Source organism: Lytechinus variegatus, chromosome 7 (genome assembly GCF_018143015.1).
Source record: "Lytechinus variegatus isolate NC3 chromosome 7, Lvar_3.0, whole genome shotgun sequence".
Lineage (NCBI taxonomy): Eukaryota > Metazoa > Echinodermata > Echinoidea > Temnopleuroida > Toxopneustidae > Lytechinus > Lytechinus variegatus.
The window spans coordinates 32,324,708-32,346,399 of record NC_054746.1 but is presented as its reverse complement, the minus strand read 5'-3'; the positions used below and the strand labels follow the sequence as shown (position 1 = coordinate 32,346,399).

General features: G+C 34.1%; 1 protein-coding gene across 1 annotated transcript in view; it reads left to right on the top strand.

Moving 5' to 3' along the window:
• LOC121419035 (ryanodine receptor 2-like) overlaps positions 1-21,692 on the top strand; it is a 222,160-nt gene that overhangs the window by 34,589 nt on the left and 165,879 nt on the right. The window contains exons 6-10 of the mRNA XM_041613313.1: positions 2,773-2,884; positions 3,884-3,916; positions 16,754-16,853; positions 18,429-18,503; positions 20,855-20,913. Of these exons, the coding sequence (XP_041469247.1) occupies positions 2,773-2,884; positions 3,884-3,916; positions 16,754-16,853; positions 18,429-18,503; positions 20,855-20,913 (379 nt within the window). The remainder of the gene's footprint in view (positions 1-2,772; positions 2,885-3,883; positions 3,917-16,753; positions 16,854-18,428; positions 18,504-20,854; positions 20,914-21,692) is intronic.

Genomic DNA, 21,692 nt, shown 5'->3' with positions numbered 1-21,692 from the left:
GATCATCTTTTAGCTAGAAGTGACAGACTGAAATGATTTAGAATATACTCCAGGGATATTTACAAAGATTTAATAATCTCTTGGAGTCACTCTTAAATTCCCAGTTCCGGGCTTTCAAAAAGACATCACCACATTGTCGAATCATGCTAGGAGTATGTGCGATACTGCATATTAATCACTAAGATTGTGTGGTTACATAGAGTATCATGAGCACATTTGCATTTAAACTTGAATCTCAGTCACACTGAACTCTATGGCCCGTATTCTGAGCTCAGGTTTAAATCAAAGCCTGGTTTAAAGTTGTGGAGAGCCATTTGTGGCACAAATCCTTAACATATACACACCCAATTTATTAGCTCATTTGACACTCAAATTGTTCATAATTGTCTGGGAATGATAACTGATGGGTTTTTCTTCATTATGAAAGCGAAAGGAATCAAAATAGTAAACATAAGAAATATACAATATGAACAGAATTTTTGAATATTTGGCTCCCATAATTTTAGCACAGAGTTAGACCATGGTCTAAATCAATCCGACTTCAGAATACGGGCCTTTGTGAAACGCCTCCTTGTAAAGTCATATGTAACTTTATGAACAGTTTGATGAAATAGCCGTCTGGGTGTAATTTTTTTCCCAAACAGGTTTACCTAAGACAGTTAAACCTACCTCCTGATTTGCTAGCTAGTTGAGTTAAAAATCACATATCGCAAGCAGAGTCCATTCACATGCTTAATACATAAATTAGCTGGCCCAACGAGCTCGCTTATCAGGAGGCAGGGTTTTAGGGTCTTTGGTAAAGTATTTATGCTGATTTTTTTTTAATCTGTACATTTGTATAAAATATCTTGCAATGAATTGCTAACAATTACTGATATAAGTCATGAAATTCACTAGACCTCCATCTCCGTGTATTGCATTAATTTGTATAAAGAGCAATGCTGTGTAATGAATTATTATTGACATTCTACTTGATTCTATTCAGTATATGTGCCCATGGAATCTAAATGAATTGATGGGAGGCCAATTTAAGGAGGCAGGATTTTAATTGAGACTATATTGCCTTCGTATTTTCCAATTATCATTGAGTGATCAAACAGCTTCTCATAGAAAGGATAATCCTGGATTCATTGAATAATTTGTACTTTTACCATTTTTTATGAAATGGATGAATTTTAATACCTACCTTTGTATTGAAACAAAATATAGGCCTACTTATCACATTGCCATGTTAAAGGGCAAGTCCATCCCGAAAAAAATTTGATTTAAATAAAAAAAAAATCAAATTAAAAAATCAGATGCAAAGATTAAAGTTTTGTGAAATTAAGGGATTCTTTATAATGTCATAGCTCTCTTACATTACTTTGAATTTTGATGAAATTGTCCATGTAAAGCTTGTTTAATATGTTCCCTTTCTTTCAAATTGATCATTTGTTAGGGTAAACCTATGTCAGTGTATAGAAAAATCCTTATGAATGTTTGATTCTGCTCTTGCCAGTCATGACCAAAGCTAGTCAATATGAAATACCAACTTTAACAGGATGCAATCTAAGATGTTTTATGGTCTTTTAAGCATTTTACTTGATTTATTTCGTTTTGCTTTGTTTATTTTTGTTCTTTTGGTAATGGGGCTAACGCGTGAGTGTGAACACATAAGCATTATTCACTTTGATAGCAAGTGATGTTACATTCAACATTCATTCAAGGCACTAATACTAAGACTGTAACATGAGTGCATTTATTGAATTATTTTAAATTCCCTGTTTATACCACAATCCAGTACCTTTATAGACTAGCATGATTCATGGTCAGATTTCCAGCCATGATTCAATTAACATACATTCCCGTCCTGTGGTCAGTTTGGCTTGGCTAGACACTTCATCACCATGCAAACTGCTTCCGCTTGACCACTAGTGCGTTCAAGTATGTGATTGGGCTGGAGTAGTAATTTGACCATATTTGGAAAGGTTGTCTGTGGCAGTATTTCATATGAAGATGGTTGGTTATAAATGTCATCCTTCTTTGTTACTTTTGAAAAAATTGCTGTTGTTATTTTTACATTTTATAGAAATTTCTGGAAGTGTTATAATTGTGTTTCTTCATGGTTATCAAAATTGAAATTAAAACTCTTGATAATAGATCATTCTCTATTTGACATGGTAGACTGATACCAATAAATTTATTTTATTAAAAGAAGATGTATTGCTAATAGGAACTGAGCTCTTCATACATGAACATGCATTAAATTTATTATGTTGTATTTAGAATGTTGCATGCCCCTGTTAAGAGAAAATGCAGGTAGTGTTTGAAATTTGATCTCAAAATGGACAGGGTTAAATTTTCATGTAATGGTATGTCTGTCTGATTTACATATTTATGAATATGTTATGTTGAAATTTAATTTCTATACCTTCTCATTGAAATTACAGCCCTTTTCATTAAAAAAAAGAAGAAATAAACTTTTGTTAAATATCTGTGAAGGAAACATTGCATATAGTAGATATTACATACAAAGAATGCAATGAAAAAACAACTTAATATGAAATTCTTTACGAGGCAATACAAATTGAGAAATAAAAAGAAAAGGGGTAACGACCCTGAAGGCTGATTTATCCCTTCTGTTTCTAAATTTTACCCACACACCGGAATATATAATTCATACAAATTACAGTTGTGTTTCTTAAAGTACTAATCACCCCTGAACTGTAAACAGTTCAGATATTTTAATCTTAATCATTATATTTTCACCTGTACATTTATCTGTCTGTACAGCATCTATCTGTTGAACGAGATGACCAGCCAATGATAGTGGTAGCATCCTTCCAACAGACGCTATGGACTGTCGCCCCCGTCAGCTCAGGCATCGTCAAGATCAAAGCAATGGGTAAGGGTCTCTTTAAAAAACTCTTTTTGGAGGAGAGACATGTAACTTAACTTCATGCTATTAGCTGCTTCATCATCATTTGCAATGGATGTTGGAGTAGATGGTTTTAATTAATTGTAGGCACTATTTTTTTTATTGACGGTTGGTAGGGTATATAAACCAGATGTTCAAGAAAAAAATAGGCAGTGGCGAATTTTAATTTCTTGGACATAAAACTTTATTTTTTTTAAATTATTGATTGAAGAATCTTCATTAGAATATTTTTTGAAAATGCAGTTCCCGAAAACTAACTACTCCACATTTTCTGAGACACCCTGAAATTGCAAAGCATGTGCCTTGGGCTGTGGCAAGGATAACAGAAATGATAGGTCTTCCAAATCATAATGGGAAATTACAATATTTTGCATGAAACGACTGGAAACGATGTATTTGGATGTGATATTATTTGTATACATGTACACTGTAAAAACTGTGGTGTTAAAACTGACACCAATTGGTGTTAATAGAGGACCACACCCTCAGGTGTTAAAATAACACCCTAGAGATTGAACATAACACCAAAGAGTGTAAATGTAACAACTATAGGTGTTGTAGTAACACCTATAGGTGTAAAACTAACACCACCAATTTAACACCGGTGTAAAATAACTGGTGTGGTCCTCTGTGTTCCAGGTTAACACCACAGTTTTTGCTGTGTATGAGGTTTATTTTTCAGTCGTTTCTGAAGAATGCGAATGACATATAAATATTCATTATTTTCATTGCAAAGCAATTCTCTTCCTATATTCTTTAAGGTGTGCTTCGAAAGTACCTGGGAAATTGAACTTTGAGTAAAATATATTTTAGAAATCTTCTGCGTCGGAAATTGTTTTAAAATGTCTCTTAGCGGTGTAATTGTTTCAATTCTTGTAGAGATTCGTTTCTGTCAGGCTTTGGTGAATCGAAAATAGAAAGCATCACTATTAATCTTTATATCACTCTAACTGATTTATATTTCAGCAAAAAGTTATAAAAATGCAGATAAGGTTGTAGGTAGGTTTGAATGAAGGTTTGGAATGATGGTAGTGTTTTGGTGGTGGGTTGATAGGGCTCATGCTCCAGTAACAGCTTAAGGTATTTGATGCCTATTTCGACACCTATTTCATATAGTTATTGGTGATTGGTGGTGTTTCATAAAACTCTTTATAAGTTGTGCATGACGGAGTGATCTGCTCTTTTGCCAAATGATAAACCTCAATTTTTTTTTATTTGGAGTGAACAAACCTAACTAGATTTTAAAATAATACACTTTTCATTCAGATGCCTGTTAATACAAAGCAAATTAACCTAAAAAGCTTAGGTGTCACTGTAGCTGATTGGAATCAAAAGTCATTGGTAATTAACAACAGGTCATCATGTGTAATATACAAAACTTACAATTAGCTTTATGAAACAGCCCAATTCAAGTTCCAAAACATCCATCTAATGTTATACCAGATTTCTGTCTGGTCATATTCCATCCAAGTCCGAAAGAAAATCTTTGACTGGACGAACCCTACTCTAAAGTAACAAAGATGTGTGTGTACTACAATGTGGACCTATGTTTTCCATTTCCAAGGAAGATAAGGTTAAATATCTATTTAATTCACTATCAGTTGGTCTTATTGCCCAATAGTCTAATACTAAACCCGTTTAATGTAATTTGTATAAATATTCTATGCAACCATTTTGATCTAATACTCACCTTGGCTGATCATCATTTATTGCAACCTTGTATACTTTGTCCCAGTTTCCATTGTGATAATTTTCACATGATCTAAGTTGCAATTATCATTAGACAAACTGATTGTAGGCCATTTGGCAATTCACTAGGATGATTTTCAATACTTTTCAGAAATCTCAGCAATGAATGCAGTATACATGTTGCTGGAGCATTGTGTTACAACTATTATTAGTGGTGGAGGTACTAATGATGGTGGTGGTAATTCATGCCTTAATGTGTGGTGGTGGTGGTAGTGGAGGCTTAATTTATACATGTATTTCATTAATATTGTATGTGGTATAATTGAAAGGTCAATTTGAAGATGTGTTCTTAGAAATATTCTTTGAAATAGAGATGGTGGTTGATGTGGTAGAGTTGTGGGTTTCATGGAGGTTGTAATATCAAGGGTTTATGGTAGTAAAACACATGGTGGTGGTGGTTTGATTGGAGATATTGCTGTTAACTGAGATCATATCTTACTAGTCATTGTGGTAGATGATATATTTGGTGGTGGTGGTTGTGGTAATAGAGGTACTGGTTACTAGTCATGGTAGTAGTGTTTTTTTTTTGGTGGTGGTTCTGGTAGCGGGAATGGTAGTAATTTACGTCATTATGAGTGATGATTGGGATGGAAGCAAATGACCGTGGTAGTAATACTAGTTATAATACTCAAAGAATGAGTAAAGGATTCGTGACCAGTATAGAATATTTTAATTCTTACAGTAAATACAGTAATAGGAATGAAATATATTAGCTTCTAACCATGCACAATAAGGATATGTTTTGATTTAATTTTGAAAATAAAATATAATGTTTGAATAGGAGTTAAAGTCAAAACAATTTTTTTTCATCAGTAGTAAATACTTAGGTTTGCTTATGATATCAAGACCATTCTTTCTACATTTTTGGAAAGGATAATTGTGCATAATTAGGCAAAATAGAGATAGGAATCATTGAGGTCAGATGCATTTTCCCCTGATATGATTTTTATCAGAGGCTCGTTTTTCAAAGAAAACAATTTATTACCAGTTGGTTCATATCTTCTGCAGATTGCAGAATAAGGGTTCTATTTTTTCATACTTATTTGAGCGATGATCTAGTGTGAGAAAAATTAGTAAACTTATTTAAAGACTGGGAGAAACAGGGAGAGAGAAGGGAAAGATATGGAAAAAGAGAGAAAGGGATGGAGGACTATGATGAGTGAAACTATGGGGAAAGGACTTACTATACAAGATAATTATTACTGAAAGCATTAATCAGCAATTATTGACATAGCATTCAAGTTATACAAAAAGAAACTTAAAAAAGAAAAAAAAGGGAGAGGGTGGAAGGGGGGGGGGGGGGGGGGGCAGAGAAAATGAGGAGGGTAGAAAGGGAGGAAGAAAAGAGAGAAAGAGTGGGAGAGGATGCAAGCGTGCTAATCAAACTCAAACATGGGACTTTGTTCAATTTTCATTTCATTGTTAATGCAAGATAAACCACAGAGTTGTTTAGACCAGATAATAAGCGGCCAATCAAAAGTGAGATACAGCAATTTGAAAGTCGTGACCCATCTGCACTTACAACCAGCATTCCAGCACATCAGTGTATATTATGGACCCTCTGTGCACCCATACTTTGTCAACTGGCAAATTTGTCATCATCTGAATTGGTGCCGTTATGTGCGTAATGGCTAGGCATGGAGTAGATTCTCTCCCCAGGCCAGGCTAATAGCGGAATTAAAGAAACAGATGTATTGAGGATTGGTCCATTTTAGATGCAATATCTTCCTCACATCCGCTCCATTCCAATCAATATACCTCATCGATCTGGGCAAAGTAAAGTCCAAGGCAGTACATCAAAGAAGTTTGTCTGTTTCTGTGAATAATATGTATCTGTCTAGATTTGCTGGATTGTTTAGAGATGTTTTGTTATTACAAGAAAACCCCTAAACAATCAGTAACATCTGCTCTAGGATTGTTCTTGGTTATTCTTATTCATTATGAATGAAGCTACATCGGTTGATATTTCATGTTCAATATCATTTTGTGTGTGTGTGCACAAATCTGCCCTGTATATGTTTTTTTCAAAATCTTTCCTTGTGCAGGTGAAATTACAACTTATTGATAGTTGACCACGATCTTGAATATTCCCCAGGAGTTTTTACCTGCATGCATTGGTTTTAAGGGTTAGCTTTGAGGTTAGGTTTTTAAATTTTGCTAAGTGTACAGATTTACATTTGCAATAATTGGCATGAGCCCTTTGTGGTAGATAAATGAAATATCTAATATGGGTGACGGAAAATCTCATTCGTAATATGCCGTTGGAATCAAAGTAGTTGATATCTAGATCTAATGGAATATGGCTAGTAGACAATCAGTTTGTGGCTTTTGCTTTCATGCAATATTCATGAGTAGGTGGTTTCAAACCGCCTCGATCACAAGAATCCCCATTAAATTACAAGAACTTTTTTAGGCTAAAAAATACCCATTAATTATTCCTGCATTCACACCGCACCGAAACATACCCTTCGGGATAAGTTCCTGAAGTTATGAGCATGTGCAGTATGGTCTGATAAGCAGGCAAGGCAAGAGATTCAAAATCACTAGCCCAGCAGCCACCCACAGCTCCCGCGCCCAACGACACGCTGGGCTAAAAGTTCCCGTAAATTGCTTTCACATTGCCAAAATACCTGCGACCTTGGGAAAATCCCCGCGAAAGTTCTCGTAATTTCGCCAAGTACCTACTATTTAGCGGGTATTTTCTTTCGGGGAAATTATGTGTAGTTTGCTTTCACATTACCAAAATACCTGGTATTTTCTGATCGGGGTAAATTTCCCGATCAGAGAATACCTGGAACTGACGAACTTCGAGGCGGTCTGAAACCACCTAGTGTCATCCCCTCTATGAGGAGTATGATGCAACAGGTCAACAATATCAGTGGAAGATACATGTATATTGTGTGCAACGTACTTGGGAAATATTATTTGGAATGGAGATACCAGTCTTTTGCACATCAAGAGAAATGTGTTGATTTACAAGGCTCTGAAAGCAATAATAACCATTATTCAATCAGCTTCGGGGGCCAATACAGAAATAATTGCAATCAAATGTAATTCAGGCAAAAACTCGTCTTGATTTTTCAATCAGAAGGGCAAATTTTAGACCTACATTTGGTTTATTTAGTTACATTTTAACACAAATGTCTGCATGGGTCTTATGATCTTAGGAGAGAATGGGGGGGGGGGAGATTATAAAAGAGAGAGAGAGAGAAATAGAAACAGGTTAGTAAAATTTCTCCCAAAGAACTATACGAATCATATCTGGCCGTGAATCATGTATTTTTTTTACTTCAAAGTTATGTTTTCCATTCATTCATCTGTAACCAATGGATTTTTGAAAAATGTATTGATTAAACAATTAATGGACATATTTTCCTGTAAAGAATTATGGTGGCATGTTAAAGGGACTGATACGTGTAAAAGTTTGTTCAGAGAGGGTATTACAAGAACCCATTCACATTACCTTCCTAAAACTAGTTTAGTGGAAACTTGTTAACGTGTAGTGAGAATGGTAGAAGAGGTCTTAGAAGCAATCTTCCAAACTGGTTCGAAAAACCACCTCGCGATGTAGTTGTCAAGATCGCTTTGCCTTGTTAAACTGGTTTTAGCGTGAGGACACAACCGTTCTTCTGGAAGTGATCTTCGCCCATGTTGTGTGTAGAATGCCTATGCTGCAGTTTCAAATTTCGCGGAAACTGAGAGCGTACCCACAGCAACAAGATCGCTTTTCATATTAGTGGTTTTGACTACCACTTTCAGGTGATCAAATGGAAACGCTAGCAAAGTGATCTTCCAAACTGGTTTCCTGAACTGGTTTCCAGTTAACTAGTTTTAGGATTGTAATAATAATGGTGTCTAACCATTGTTTATTTGGGTTTATTTTGAATCCCTATGATTTTTATTGATCCTGTTTGCTCAAGAAATGGAAATAACTTGGCATGGAAAATCTTGAAAAGAGGAAACATGCAACTGGATCATGAAGAAAGCAGTTTTCAATCAATGCTAGATTGATCATCTGGAGGCATGCGGTAGAAGGTAACTTGCGGAATGGCTCATGGTACTTGACATAGAGAGGGGAACACACTTCAGAATTTTAACCAAACAGGCTGAAGAATAGAAATGCATATTGAGAGGATGTGGAAAGTTTTATCGACCTGTTGCAAAAAGCATAGGATAGCTTCAGACACTTTGGGGGAGGGGGGATGTGTAAGCCAGGTATGTATACGTTGGGGATTTATATTGAGAAGGTGTGTCAGTTCTATCAACTGCTTGTAAAAAAATATTGCAATAGGACAGCTTCTGATATTTTGAGGGGCAGGTTATAGCTAAACTTGTTTGAGTGAAGAAGGTATACTAGAGGGATGTGGAAACTTATATTGACATATTGCAAAAAATGTCATGTTAGCTGTAGAGTAAGCAGTGACTCTGGGAATTGTGCTGAATGGCTTTTAAACACTTCAGACCAAAATTTAGAAATTTCCCGCTCTGGATAGCACTTATGGATATGTTTAGTCACATCAGAAAGGGGAGAAGGAGGATTGACAGATGGGGAAGAACAAATTAAGAACAAATTATTAAAGAAAGAACAAGATGAGAAGTCAGAAAAAGAAGTAGGAGGAGAATTATTTCATATTTATATAGCTTTTGATACGTCAGAATATTGTATCTAAGTGCTCTACAGATGTAGTTTAACTCCACTTTTGTCTTTAGCATCTGTATTTTGTTCTTGTCTAATCACTGATTGAGGGGCTAGCTTCATGTGTCCATCATTCACACCAGAGGGGTCTCCTTAGGGACAGTTCAGTCTCTATTGTTTTCCCAGCTGTGAAATTATATATCGCCCTACAAAATCAAAAGCCACAATTCAGAGGACCGCAGCAAAATGTCAAGATGGACGCATGTATGTTCATTGATTGGCTGTTTGAAGAAGAAGGCAAAGAGTGGGAAAGGCTTTTTTTTTGCAAATTGATTTTTTTTTCCTAGAATGAGAAAGTTTTTGAAAGAGATCATGTTTCTTTAGATTGGTTTTGGTGATGGCACATTCTTTGTGCAGCTTGTTCATTCCTTCTTGACTTTAAACGTAAATTTAACAACACTTGCGGACTGTAGGAGATGAATTTAGTTATCATTAATGCAGGTTATTTTGTCCATGCAACTCTTAGGCTTGAAAACATTAGATTTGGTTTGTAATTTGAGGAGGTTTTTTTTTGGAGGAGTGAGAAATTAACTTCTTGATGCAGGATAATCCTCACAACTTGTTTCATTGCAACTGTGGTAGTGAATCCCTGTGGCTGGGCTTATTGGGGTTACATAATAGTTTCTGGAAAGGGGCAGAATGTTTTAATATAGTTTTGCCCTTCCAATTGAATGTCTAATCAGTATGTGTGTAGCCACTTTTCGTTACATACTACATGGATGATTTGGTGACTGAGAGTATCATATGCAGAGATTGTCCGTTTTGAGTTAAGTTTCAAGGGGGAAAAACGCTAGTGGTATTAGATCCTCTCTCTTCCAAATCACTGAGGTATTTATGGTTTAGTAACTGGAGATGCATTTTCAGAGTAAACAAGGGGATTCAGTTCTTTCCTTTCAAATCTTTATGTCAACTTATATTTTTAGATTTCAAGAATCAACTGTCTACCCTGTAAAGAAAGATGAGATGGTCATACTTGTGTTCCATCCTTCACATCTTGATCATAAGTTCCCTTATTTTGAAGTTATAAAGCTTATATTTGAAATATGATCTCATTTTCAAGGTCTTTCTGGGTTTTTTTTTAGTACAATATCTCATGTTTGGGCCCGTTCTCAATAATACATAAAAATAGCATATATAATTTTTCTCATGGAATCAAGTTCCTAAGAATTAGGGTAAATTTCTGACAATTTTTAAAATCATAATTTTTTTTTGGTTATATCCTTTTATTATCACAGGTAAATCACACAATTTTCTGAGCAAAATTTACCAATGAATATTAAAACCTAGACCTAATGAAATCAGGTAAAAGAAGAGAAAATGAATAAAATGTTAATGTATTATGATTCATAGGTATATTATACATAAAGTTAAAAACAAAGGCAAGGTATGTTCTCATGTTAAGTAAAAAAGAACTTTTTTAGATGATTACATTAAATCTATTTGGCATAAACTTAGTTGAGAAAGAGATTGATCAATTTAGCATTTTTATAATCTTACCTGATGGTTGCTACATGTGGTCATGTATGCAAGTTACTTATTAAAGATCTAAAGAAATATATTGAAACCCTTGAAATTAGAGTGAAATACAATATGAATATCAATTCTTCAATGCAAGCCTTTGGATATTTTGGGATTTGTTTGTATGAAACTAGCAGACATCCTGCATCGTAAGAGTATTCAAAGGCTTAACATCCTTTATTGTGTCCATGGTGGCTCAGAGGTGGGGCCCGGCCCCATGAATGGGAGGTTGTGGATTCGATTCTCGACGGAATCGAAAGACCAAAGACTAAAAAAAATGGGACCTTCTACCTTTTTACTTGGTGCTTAGCATTCAGATAGAAGGGTATTGATAGCATATATCATGTTATCCAGTGCTCGCAGGAAGAGCAGTCTTAAGATTGCAGTGGCTACCTTGGGTAAATAAAACATTATTATTATTATTATTATTATTGTTATTATTATTTATTATTAATATTATTATTATTACTTCTGCTACTACTATTATTGTTACTATTATTGTTATTATCATCATCATCTAATGTAAATTAACCCATTGAGTACTGAATTCTCTCATTTCCATGTAGTCTTTGTACACGGACCTCTGGGTTCCATCCAGTATGCAACAGGTTGAACAGAATTGAGAGGGCTGGCTCATGGTGTAAAGTTTACCTAACAGAAAGATGTTTATCTCTTTATTATGAATTCAGCTTTAAAGCAAACTTAGCATTTCTGATGACATTGATACTAGACATGAATATTAAAAGGTAATGTCAAGGGAAATTATTGTCACCATTATTCCTTGGATAAAGGTCATATAGTGAATTTGTTGAGCAAAGAATACCTATCATATGAATTTTAGATTTCATCGGAGGCAGGAGAACATTTAATCTGTTATGCATTGCTTTGAATACAAATGGGACCTATATAGGTTTATAGTGTGGATTGAGTTCTGTTATCTAGAAATGGAGATATTAGTTACATTAGACTTAAATGACAAGTCCACCTCAACAAAAAGTTGATTTGAATAAAAAGAGAAAAAGCAAACAAGCATAAACAAGAAAAAAAAATAAGTAAAACTTTAAAATGTCATACCTATTTTATTTCACATCAAATTTTGATCAAATTTAAAAGCTATGCTTTTTAAAATTTTCTCTATTGATTTAAAGCACTTTTCTTTTGGGTGGACTTAATCTTTAACAATCAATATGCACAGTAATTTTGGTAACACAACTATAGCCTGAGTGGACTGCAGTACATTAATCTTGCCATGAAAGATGTGAAATTATTTGTTATAAGTAGGATAATTAGCATCTGATAAATGAGAGGTATAATGCATCTTCTCAGTGTACAATCAGAAACATCAAGGCCCTGTAGCATAAAAAGTTATTATTGAAGTAACTTTGCCATCCATTTGTAACTTTCATGAAATTCTTGACTTTGATTGGCTGTTACCATGTTACCATGGTAGTTGCCATTGGATGGCAAAGTGACCATAATAATAGTAGCTTTTATGCAATAGGCACCTGAATTTTTTCAGACAAAATAATGCGGGGTCCACCATGCACTGTATCTAAGATCACCCAACGCACAGACTGCATGGATGGCCGAGTGCAACTTTATGGGTATTCCTTGTCTTGTGAAATCATAGATATCATGTTAAATAACTGATGACTTGGCTAAAGAGCTCTGACTATTCCTGTCTGCCAAAAAGGATTGCAATAATCAATTTTTCTGCTTAATTCATTTCAAATTCTTAACACAGTTTTGGACAACCTTTAATTCTGGACTACCTTTAACAGTAACTTTGCTGTCATGGGTATCATTCATGGAAACCTTAAATTTCCATTGTCTGGTTTGCAACATTACTAATGAATTTCATGCAGTACTTTCCAAGGACAGACACAAGCTACAACCATAATAGAGATAAATGTTATTAATATATTCCCTATCAGTGAGAGAGCAAGAAAGAATTTAAAAAATATTGGCTGAATGAAAATTTTACTCTTGCATTCCTATGATATGTTCATATCTTTGATAGATATATCAAGTGGGTATCTAAAAAAAAAAATAAATGGAATTTTTATCACATATGCCATGGCCCTTTCCATGAAAATAAATTTTTCATTATTTTTCGCACATCAGAAATCAAATGAAAATTGTTATCTAGTCTTCGTTTATTTGACAGTTGGGGGAGGGTGGGGGCTATGCCTGACATCAAAGTAATAGAGATTTCTAGACTTAGGACATGAGAGAGAAATACTGCTTTGGTGAAAATTCATCAAAAATTTACAAAGTCTACTTTTTTACATTTTCATATATTGACACTAATTGTAAGCTGTTTTCTGATATGTTGTACACCATAGATTACTTTTTTCTGTCCATGATAAGTGAATAAGTTTCTTTTTCTTCTCATAAACATTTATAAACTTACATGTGTATTTAGTAAATCAAAATAATGAAATCAGCTGAAAAAATTACAGTTTATATTAGCCAGATAGTTCACCTTTTTTCAGGAGATTTGGTTCAATGCAATTCAATTTAATTAAATTCAGGTTTATTGCAAAAACATGATTGGCAGTCACAGACTGAATCGTACATGTTTACACAATGCCAATATATAACAATAATCAAAATTACTAAGATAAACAATGAATATACAATTTAAAATGACATACGTGCAGTTAAAAATGGAGTTGAAATGGATAAAAAATAAAATGATAGACAATACAATAGTGCACATTCATTACACAAATTTGAAACTTATTTACCATGGTACTTATTTAATAATCTTGTCAAACTTGGAAGAGCACTGTTCTGAAATCTCTGTTTTACATGGAATCTCCTTATATTTATTCATATGTCGTAAGTGGAAAGAATTTGTTTTTAGTGGAGGTAACCAGTTTTTGTACAATTGATTGATTTCTAACTTTAAAGCGAAATCAGTGGTAAGTTTTACTCTTCGACTTTCAAGTGAAGTCAAATTTAAGGTATTTAGAGCCTTGCCATAAGATAGATACTTGATTCCCAATATTATCTTGCATGCTCTTCTGGACAGTTTCAATTGGTCTCTTATATTTACAAACACTTTCTTTTTATTCATTTTTGTCAAAATCAGTCTCGAATATTTGATTTTTCTCTTTTTCCTGCTTTAATGAGAACCAAATTTATGTCAGCTTGGTATTTCCCTTTAAGTATGACATTTTAAAATAAAATCCCTTGGTACATAACCTTCTGATAAGTGATGTTCATGATTAATTCAATAGTTATCCCCTATAGATAATGATCTCTGCCATTACATCACCATATAAATGATTTTAGTGTGGTGTATTGCGATATGTTTGTGATAACACAGACTATTACTTTCACAGCTATGGCATGTTCTGTAGGATAAAACAATGCTTAAGAATAGCTGTTGAAGCGCCAAACGAAGACCAAACGCTAGAAAGCGAGGCATTAGCATGTCGAACAGTTGTTTTCACTGGATAATGAGATCAGTGGCCGATCTGCCCCCAGGCCTGCCAGGGGAGCACAGGGCTGGCTGCAGATGAGTCTAGCTCACAAGGAGCCCCTCTCTATCTAGAACAGTTGGATGTAGTATGTTGTTTTGTGTACAATATGATGAGTGAGTGTGGGAGGGTGTGTGTGTGTATGTGTGTGGATCTTAGGAGGTTGGGGTGCCTGGCACAAAAAGAAGTAAAATTTTGTGAGGTGATGTATACGATTTTCCTCATCTTATATATTTTTTAGTTTATACATGTAGAATAACTAAAAAAAATTGCAAAAAGGGGCTACTTCCATTAAAATAAATTAAATTAGGTTATAAATCTTGCCTACTTTTTTTAAAGATGATATGTAAGGCCTTATCTATTGAAAAAAAATTGAAATGTTATTGTGATATGATGAGATAATTTTGATTGGCGCATGTATTTTTTTTTTAATGAGAGCACCGTTAATACCAATCAACAACAAGATTGAAGTTCACCCTGATGAAAAGTTGAATTTAATAAAAAACAGAAATATTAGACACAACACAGACATTAAATGTAAAAGCCCACATACATGCTTCGGATTGCTTGAAAATCAAGATGAGTTTATTTTTAAAGTTATGTCTGATGGCAATGCGTCTTTAATGGGCGTCATGAATGTAAAAAACAACATTTCTGACTCAAGATTGTATCTGATGAGATGGACTTCCTTTCAACATGGTGTGGTAGATTTATTCTTTAAGATAGAGATGATGGTTTACTCCAGATATTACTTTATTATCCTGTCACTTAACATCAACAAAAAAAGACCCCCCCTTACTTTAGATATCTAGGTCCGTTTTTTTTCATTACTGTAACCTTTACACATATTTTCTCTTTTAATCAAGTGACTATTCTCTACATGTACATTCTCTACCATAATCTCATTAAATGAATTCCAATGAATGTGCAAATCAATACAAACCTTTCCACTGTTTATCAAGGTATTCATTCTTTTAAATTCACGTCCCTCTCATTGTGTATGTTTACAATGAAATGGTAATGTCAAGGTTGCAAAAGCGCCTATTTATTACATTATAAATTTTAATTTGAATGTCAGTTACTGTTGAAATGTGTTGATTATATGTCTACTCTGTATTATGACTTCAGAGATTCTAAAGGTAAAGTCCACCCCAGAAAAAAAATGTTGATTTGAATCAATAGAGAAAACCCAACCAAGCATTAACAGTGAAAATTTCATCAAATCAGATGTAAAATAAGAAAAGTTATGACATGTTAAAGTTTTGCTTATTTTTCACAAAATAGTTATATGTGTCACTCAATGACATGCAAATGAGAGACTTGATGATGTCCCTCTCACAATTTCTTTTGTTTTTTATTGTGTGAATTATGCAATTTTTCACTTTTTACAGATTTGACAATAATGATCAACTTGACTGAACCATATAGTATTGAACAATACTAATTTCACATGTTCAAGATAAATCAATTGTTAAAAATCAGAATGTTTCACAAAATAAATGATAAATACAAAAGAAATAGTGAGTGGATGACATCATCAGTCGCCTCATTTGCATACCGATCAGATAAGACAATAAGGACTAACTTGATTTGAACCATAAAATGTTCAAACAATAGAAATTCTACATCTATAAGGAGGAATACAACTTTCTTTCACATTACAATAGAGAGAAAATTAGAATGTATTGTATTTCATATAATGCAAAGAAATAGTGAATGGGTGACGTCACCAGTCCCCTCATTTGCATTCCAACTTGGATGTGCATATACTGTATTGTGAAATTAAGTGAAACTTAAAAATACTTACTTTACTCTGATTTTGATGAAATTTTCAGTGTTACACTTTTCGCTATTCTCTTTTTATTCAAATCAATTTTGTTGGGGGGGGGACTTGTCATTTATATATGGACATTGTTAACGTCAAATTTATATTGAAGTTTTTGATATTTTTCATTTCATCATACGATATACTTTTGGGCAATTCCTGTCCATTAGTAATTAGAAATTATTATTTTTTAATGGCTTTTGCATTTCACCAGATTTTCTTTGGTCTGGATTATGTTGTTTCTTCCTATATTTTACTTCCCCTCTCTCATTCTCTAATCTCTCTTTCTCGGTCTATTTACCCATCTGTTCTCCTTTTTGTCTCTTCTATTTCTGATCTCATTTCCTTTCTCTGTAATTTAATTCATTCTTTCTCTTTCATTTTTTTTGTCTTTGCTTTGTCTGTCTTTCATGTCTTTAAAATTCTGTTCCTTTTTGTGTTATGTTTTCATGAATTTCTCTTCATCATGCTGTAAAAATATTGAATCGTTAATTTTGTAACTCTCTTGCCTCCTCAACCTCATATTTTTTCTCCATTTTATTTGACTTTCATCTTGGTAGGATTCCTCAACGGTCTGGACACCCTGAGATTCTCCAGGGGCCACATGGATGAGTTCCTGACGGTTCCACCAGTGGGATGCAAGGACGATGACAACATCAGGTAATCCTCCACGTGACTCATGGGATATGTATACCAACCCTCCAAGCGAGGGCCTCCTACAGTAGCCCCTTTCTGCCAAGCATTTGATCAAAACCTGTTTTGACCTATTACTCAGTGGGATAGACATGTAACGCCATAACCTTTGGGCAATGTGACAGTCACCTAGATATCTGTCGCAATTATTCTTCCTAAAGTTCTAGAATTGACACATCCTGATATTTGTTTTCCTCCTCGGGGAATCACCAGATCCTTTCCATAATCCTTTTGATACAGTCTAATGTGTTTGCCTACAGACATTCAATGTTACTATACTGTACAAAGCAACCCTGTTGTCATTAAACTACATGTACTACTAGTCATCCTAATTACCTAGTTATACAGGATCATGTAGTTCTTTAAATTTCATATAAAGTTTACAAAAAAATCACACACAAGTCATTTTGGTGATTGTATTTGGAGATACAACTGAATGTTTAAAGGCGTTCTTAAAATCCTTCTTTGACCTAATTTGTTGTTATAAAACTTTGATTAAAATTCTTTTGTAATTTAGTTTGTCAATAACCCCTTCCCCCACATATTGTTTAATAATAAATAGAAAAAATTATCATGCAACAGTAGTAATGAGAACATCTCCAAGTTACATATATATTTATTTTATCTGGTTCATTTTTTTCCACCATGGATATAAAAGTGTTCGATGCCATCCCTCTTTTCAAAGTGTGTAGATATGACAAGTATTATCATTTCATGGTGGGCATGATTATATCTTGACAGTTTGGATGCTACTTTTATCTATTAATGTTGTGAGGTTGGATATGCTGTATTTTTATTTATCTATACAAGGTATTTTTTCATGGCAATAATTTCCATACTTTCAATAGATCTTACAAGAGAAAAATTGAATGAATTATAGTAGTATTTATCAATAGTAGGTCTTATTTGTGATTTTAATTATGAGCAAATTGTGAGGATTTACTTGTGGTTGTTACTAGTATTAAAAATTATTCTAGTTATTACAGTGTTCCTGGAGACTCTTCTTTGATTGAATATATGATTCGAAGGTGATGATAATATGTATAAACTCTTTGAGTGATTTTTTAAATCAGAAAATATGTAATGAACATACAGCAAATTATCATTATTTTTATTTGATGATGTAATTGATGCATAATTACCAACCCTCAAGAAATTTACGATCCTCATCATCTAATCTCTTACAAATTCCAGTTGCAAAGAAATCAGGCAGGGAATGGGCCTTTGCTCATGCAGGGCCAAACCTGTGGAATTCTCTTCCACAGAGTTTGAAAATCAGACTTCAGTGACCACCTTCAAGGGCAACCTGAAAACATACCTGTTTAAGAGTGCTTTTTGATAGACATTGACTTATTGTTCAGAGATGTACATGTACATGTATTATATGTAAGTAGTTTTTGTTCTGCTCTGAAGCGCCTTGAGCATCTAATCAAGATGGAAAGTGCGCTATACAAATCTCATGTATTATCATTATTTTAAAAATAATTTGATGTTTTTGATATAATGCAACTGATGTTATGTTTTCAATCATTTTTGTTACAGTGAGGTGGCTTATGAGACAGGCTCAGTGGCCCAGTATGCAAGGTCCCTATGGAGAACCGAACTCATCTTGAAAAAGTAAGTTTTCGTTTCCACCTGTATGGATGAAACATGGAAGCATTGTGGTGTAGTGGCTCTGACTCTCGCCTTGAAATCAGAGGGTCGTGCACACTTTGCCACTCTCCTCCCATGTGTTAAATGGGTACCCGGTAGGATGCGAAAGCCTATGTAGTAGGGGAAGGCGGGGTAAGTTGTGACAGTTTTTGCTTTTTGCATGTTAGAATTGATATGATTAATAATCTTGTCGAAATAAGTACCTTGCCTTGAAATTTAATTCTTCTGAAATATTTTCCACCTATATATAACTTTCTATCCCCACACTGAAAGTCATCGTGACCTTTGAAAAAAACGATGTCAAATGGCTCAACTTGCCCCATATATGGGGTAAGTTTGAGCCACCTTCTGGGGTAAGTTGAGCCACAAAAACTATGTACAAAATGTATGAGGGGAGAACCAGCATGTCAATTTTTTGTTTAAAGTCTTTTCACTTGCTAATTCTCTATAAATACTAACATCCTTTAAAAGGAAAAGAGCAGTCATGTAAATTTGCTCCTTTCAGCAAGCATTTCAATCGATTTTTATGGTTTGTTTGTTTTTTAAGATACATTACCATAGGAATTACCATGGCTCAACTTGCCCCATGCTGTTTGGCTCAACTTACCCCAGTCCAAACTTAGTGCGATAATTTTGTATCCACACATTTATTATGCATCCATCATATAAAAGACTATGACAAGAATGAAGATCCATACCTGGACTAATAATGTTGTTATCATGTTTTTATTATATTTAAAGACGTGTGTGTTTATAAAGCACTTATCTATTTCACACTCTTTTTTACTTTTTTGGCTGAAATTCATATTTTTCCCTCTAAAAAAACTACTTTTTGTTTCAAATTTGAAAACAATGTGGTGGGGTTAGGGGTTATGCTATGGGTCATCAATACATGACACCACCACAATGTCTGACTCATTCATTATTGGCCTGGGGCTGGTGGCTCAACTTGCCCCTATGCTCAACTTACCCCGCCTTCCCCTATGCCTAGCAATTGAGTCTAGGAACTCTTGTCTTGTTAGAATGCTCCCCAGGGAGTGGAGGGAGTACATGCATTGTTTGCATGCATGCCAGGATCCATTGACCGGGATAATAATATGTACATGTAATGAATGCACTTAGAGACACCATGTATTAAGCGCTATATTAATGTTACATTTTATTATAATTATAATTATTATTATTATTTATAACACATTCTGTAAATTGCATTTTCTTTATTTTAGGGATTTAGAACAAATCCAAATCTCTGACTTTGCTGGGTGACCAGCTGAAGCTTTTATTCAATTTAACTCTTATATTAGTCACTCTCAAAGCATCTAAATTCCAATCTAAATCCACTAAATCCATTGTATAGCAGATCACTAATAACTCCAATCATAATTTATTTTAAGTCCATGAAATTTAGAGTGTAACATAATCTTGAAAGTTATTGCAAGTGTTCCAGCATCAATGTTTCCTAAACATGTGTTTTTTTATATTATTTATTATTTTGACTGAGGAAGAAACCTGAAAGAAATGTTTGTGAGTTTTTTATGTATTAGAATGAAAATTTAAAAAATATATGAAACTTAACCTCTGGTGTAACTTTCCATTGCCAGAGGCCTTTTTGCTATTTCAATAATTTCTGTATCTTGTCATGAAACATGAGAAAAAGGGTTTCCTATTCAGCATACCCTAATGTTGTATGAATTCAATTAGATTAAGGACTAGAGTTGTGTTATATTACATCTAAATTACTTGTTTTAATTTTACAAAGTGTTTCATTTTTTCTTTATCTTCTCAAATATTCAATTTGTATAAGTGTTTGGATCTTGGTTTCTCTTACTAGACTAGGTCCTTGACCTTTGTGTTTTGTTACAGCTATACTCTATCACAAGGTAGTGGATCAACAAACAGTCATATTTCTTAGCGATATTACTTTGATGAATAATTTCTTTATATCTTTGGGTTTTTTTTAGAGGTAGTCAGTAATATCATATTGGGTGTCCTGTTACTCTTCCCCTTCCCTTTTCTTCATTTTGCTTCATTTGTCTGTAAGACATCTTTAAAAGGAAATCCCCTTTTGTTGATTGGAAATTGTGATACTTTGAAACCCTGACTGTGATTGGTTGCTTAGCCCTGTTACATTGATAATTACCACAATGTTTGAATCATCATAATCATGAGTCCTTTAAGGTGAAACAGGCCCCTCACGCTGCCTCAACCCCCTCCCTCCTTCTGTCTCTCTCTCTCTTCCTTCCTCTCTGCTTCATTTGTTTTTATGTCTACCCTCTTTTGTTTTATTTACTTTTCTCCAATTTTTCATCATCCAGGTGGAATGGTAGCTATGTATCATGGGGCCAGCCTTGCAGGATACGCCATCTAACATCTGGTAAGAACACTTTCATTCTTTAAAAAAAAAATGATCTCTTAACAATACGTCGGCTTCCCATAAGAAGGGACTTTTGACGATTATTTCCTTTATTATGCACCGTTTAATTCGCTGGTATTTTGAGTTTTACTTGAAATATTGAAATAACGTTTGCATCATTGGATAGCATACAATGTGCTATTTTAATATTTGAAATAAAAAAATAATCATGAATATTACTCCTAAGCCTCTTCTTTTTGCAAGCTGATGGATTGCAACCCATCGCCCCACCTGAGGATATAACGTAATGTTTTTTTTTCATTCCTTCCTGTAAATCATACCCCAAAAATCTATTCTATCTTTAAATAACAAAAATAAAACAGAGTGAAAATTCAAGATTTTCATGAACAAACTATCACTTTTCCATTCATCATGTTACCCTTTAAGCGCTGTCTGGGATAGAGGTGACATCCATGCTTTTGCATTGAGATATATCTGTAGTTATGCGACCTTGATGATCTGATTCCAAGGTGTTAGGTTTAAGAGACAGACGAGGGAAACTTACTTAGCTGATTGCAACATTAGATGACATTCTCCAGAATCAGAGAGGAAATTCTCCCATGAGTTTTTAGAATGTTATCCAAAATGTCTAGAAGAAGCATACAGCCCTCAGATAATGAGGCAAGAGTCAGTACCACTAAACTACAACTCTTCTGCTTCTCTGTTTATTATTAATCCTGCTCAGAATCCTTTCCATTCCAATACCTTCATAGACGAAAATCCCAAAACAACATGTGATG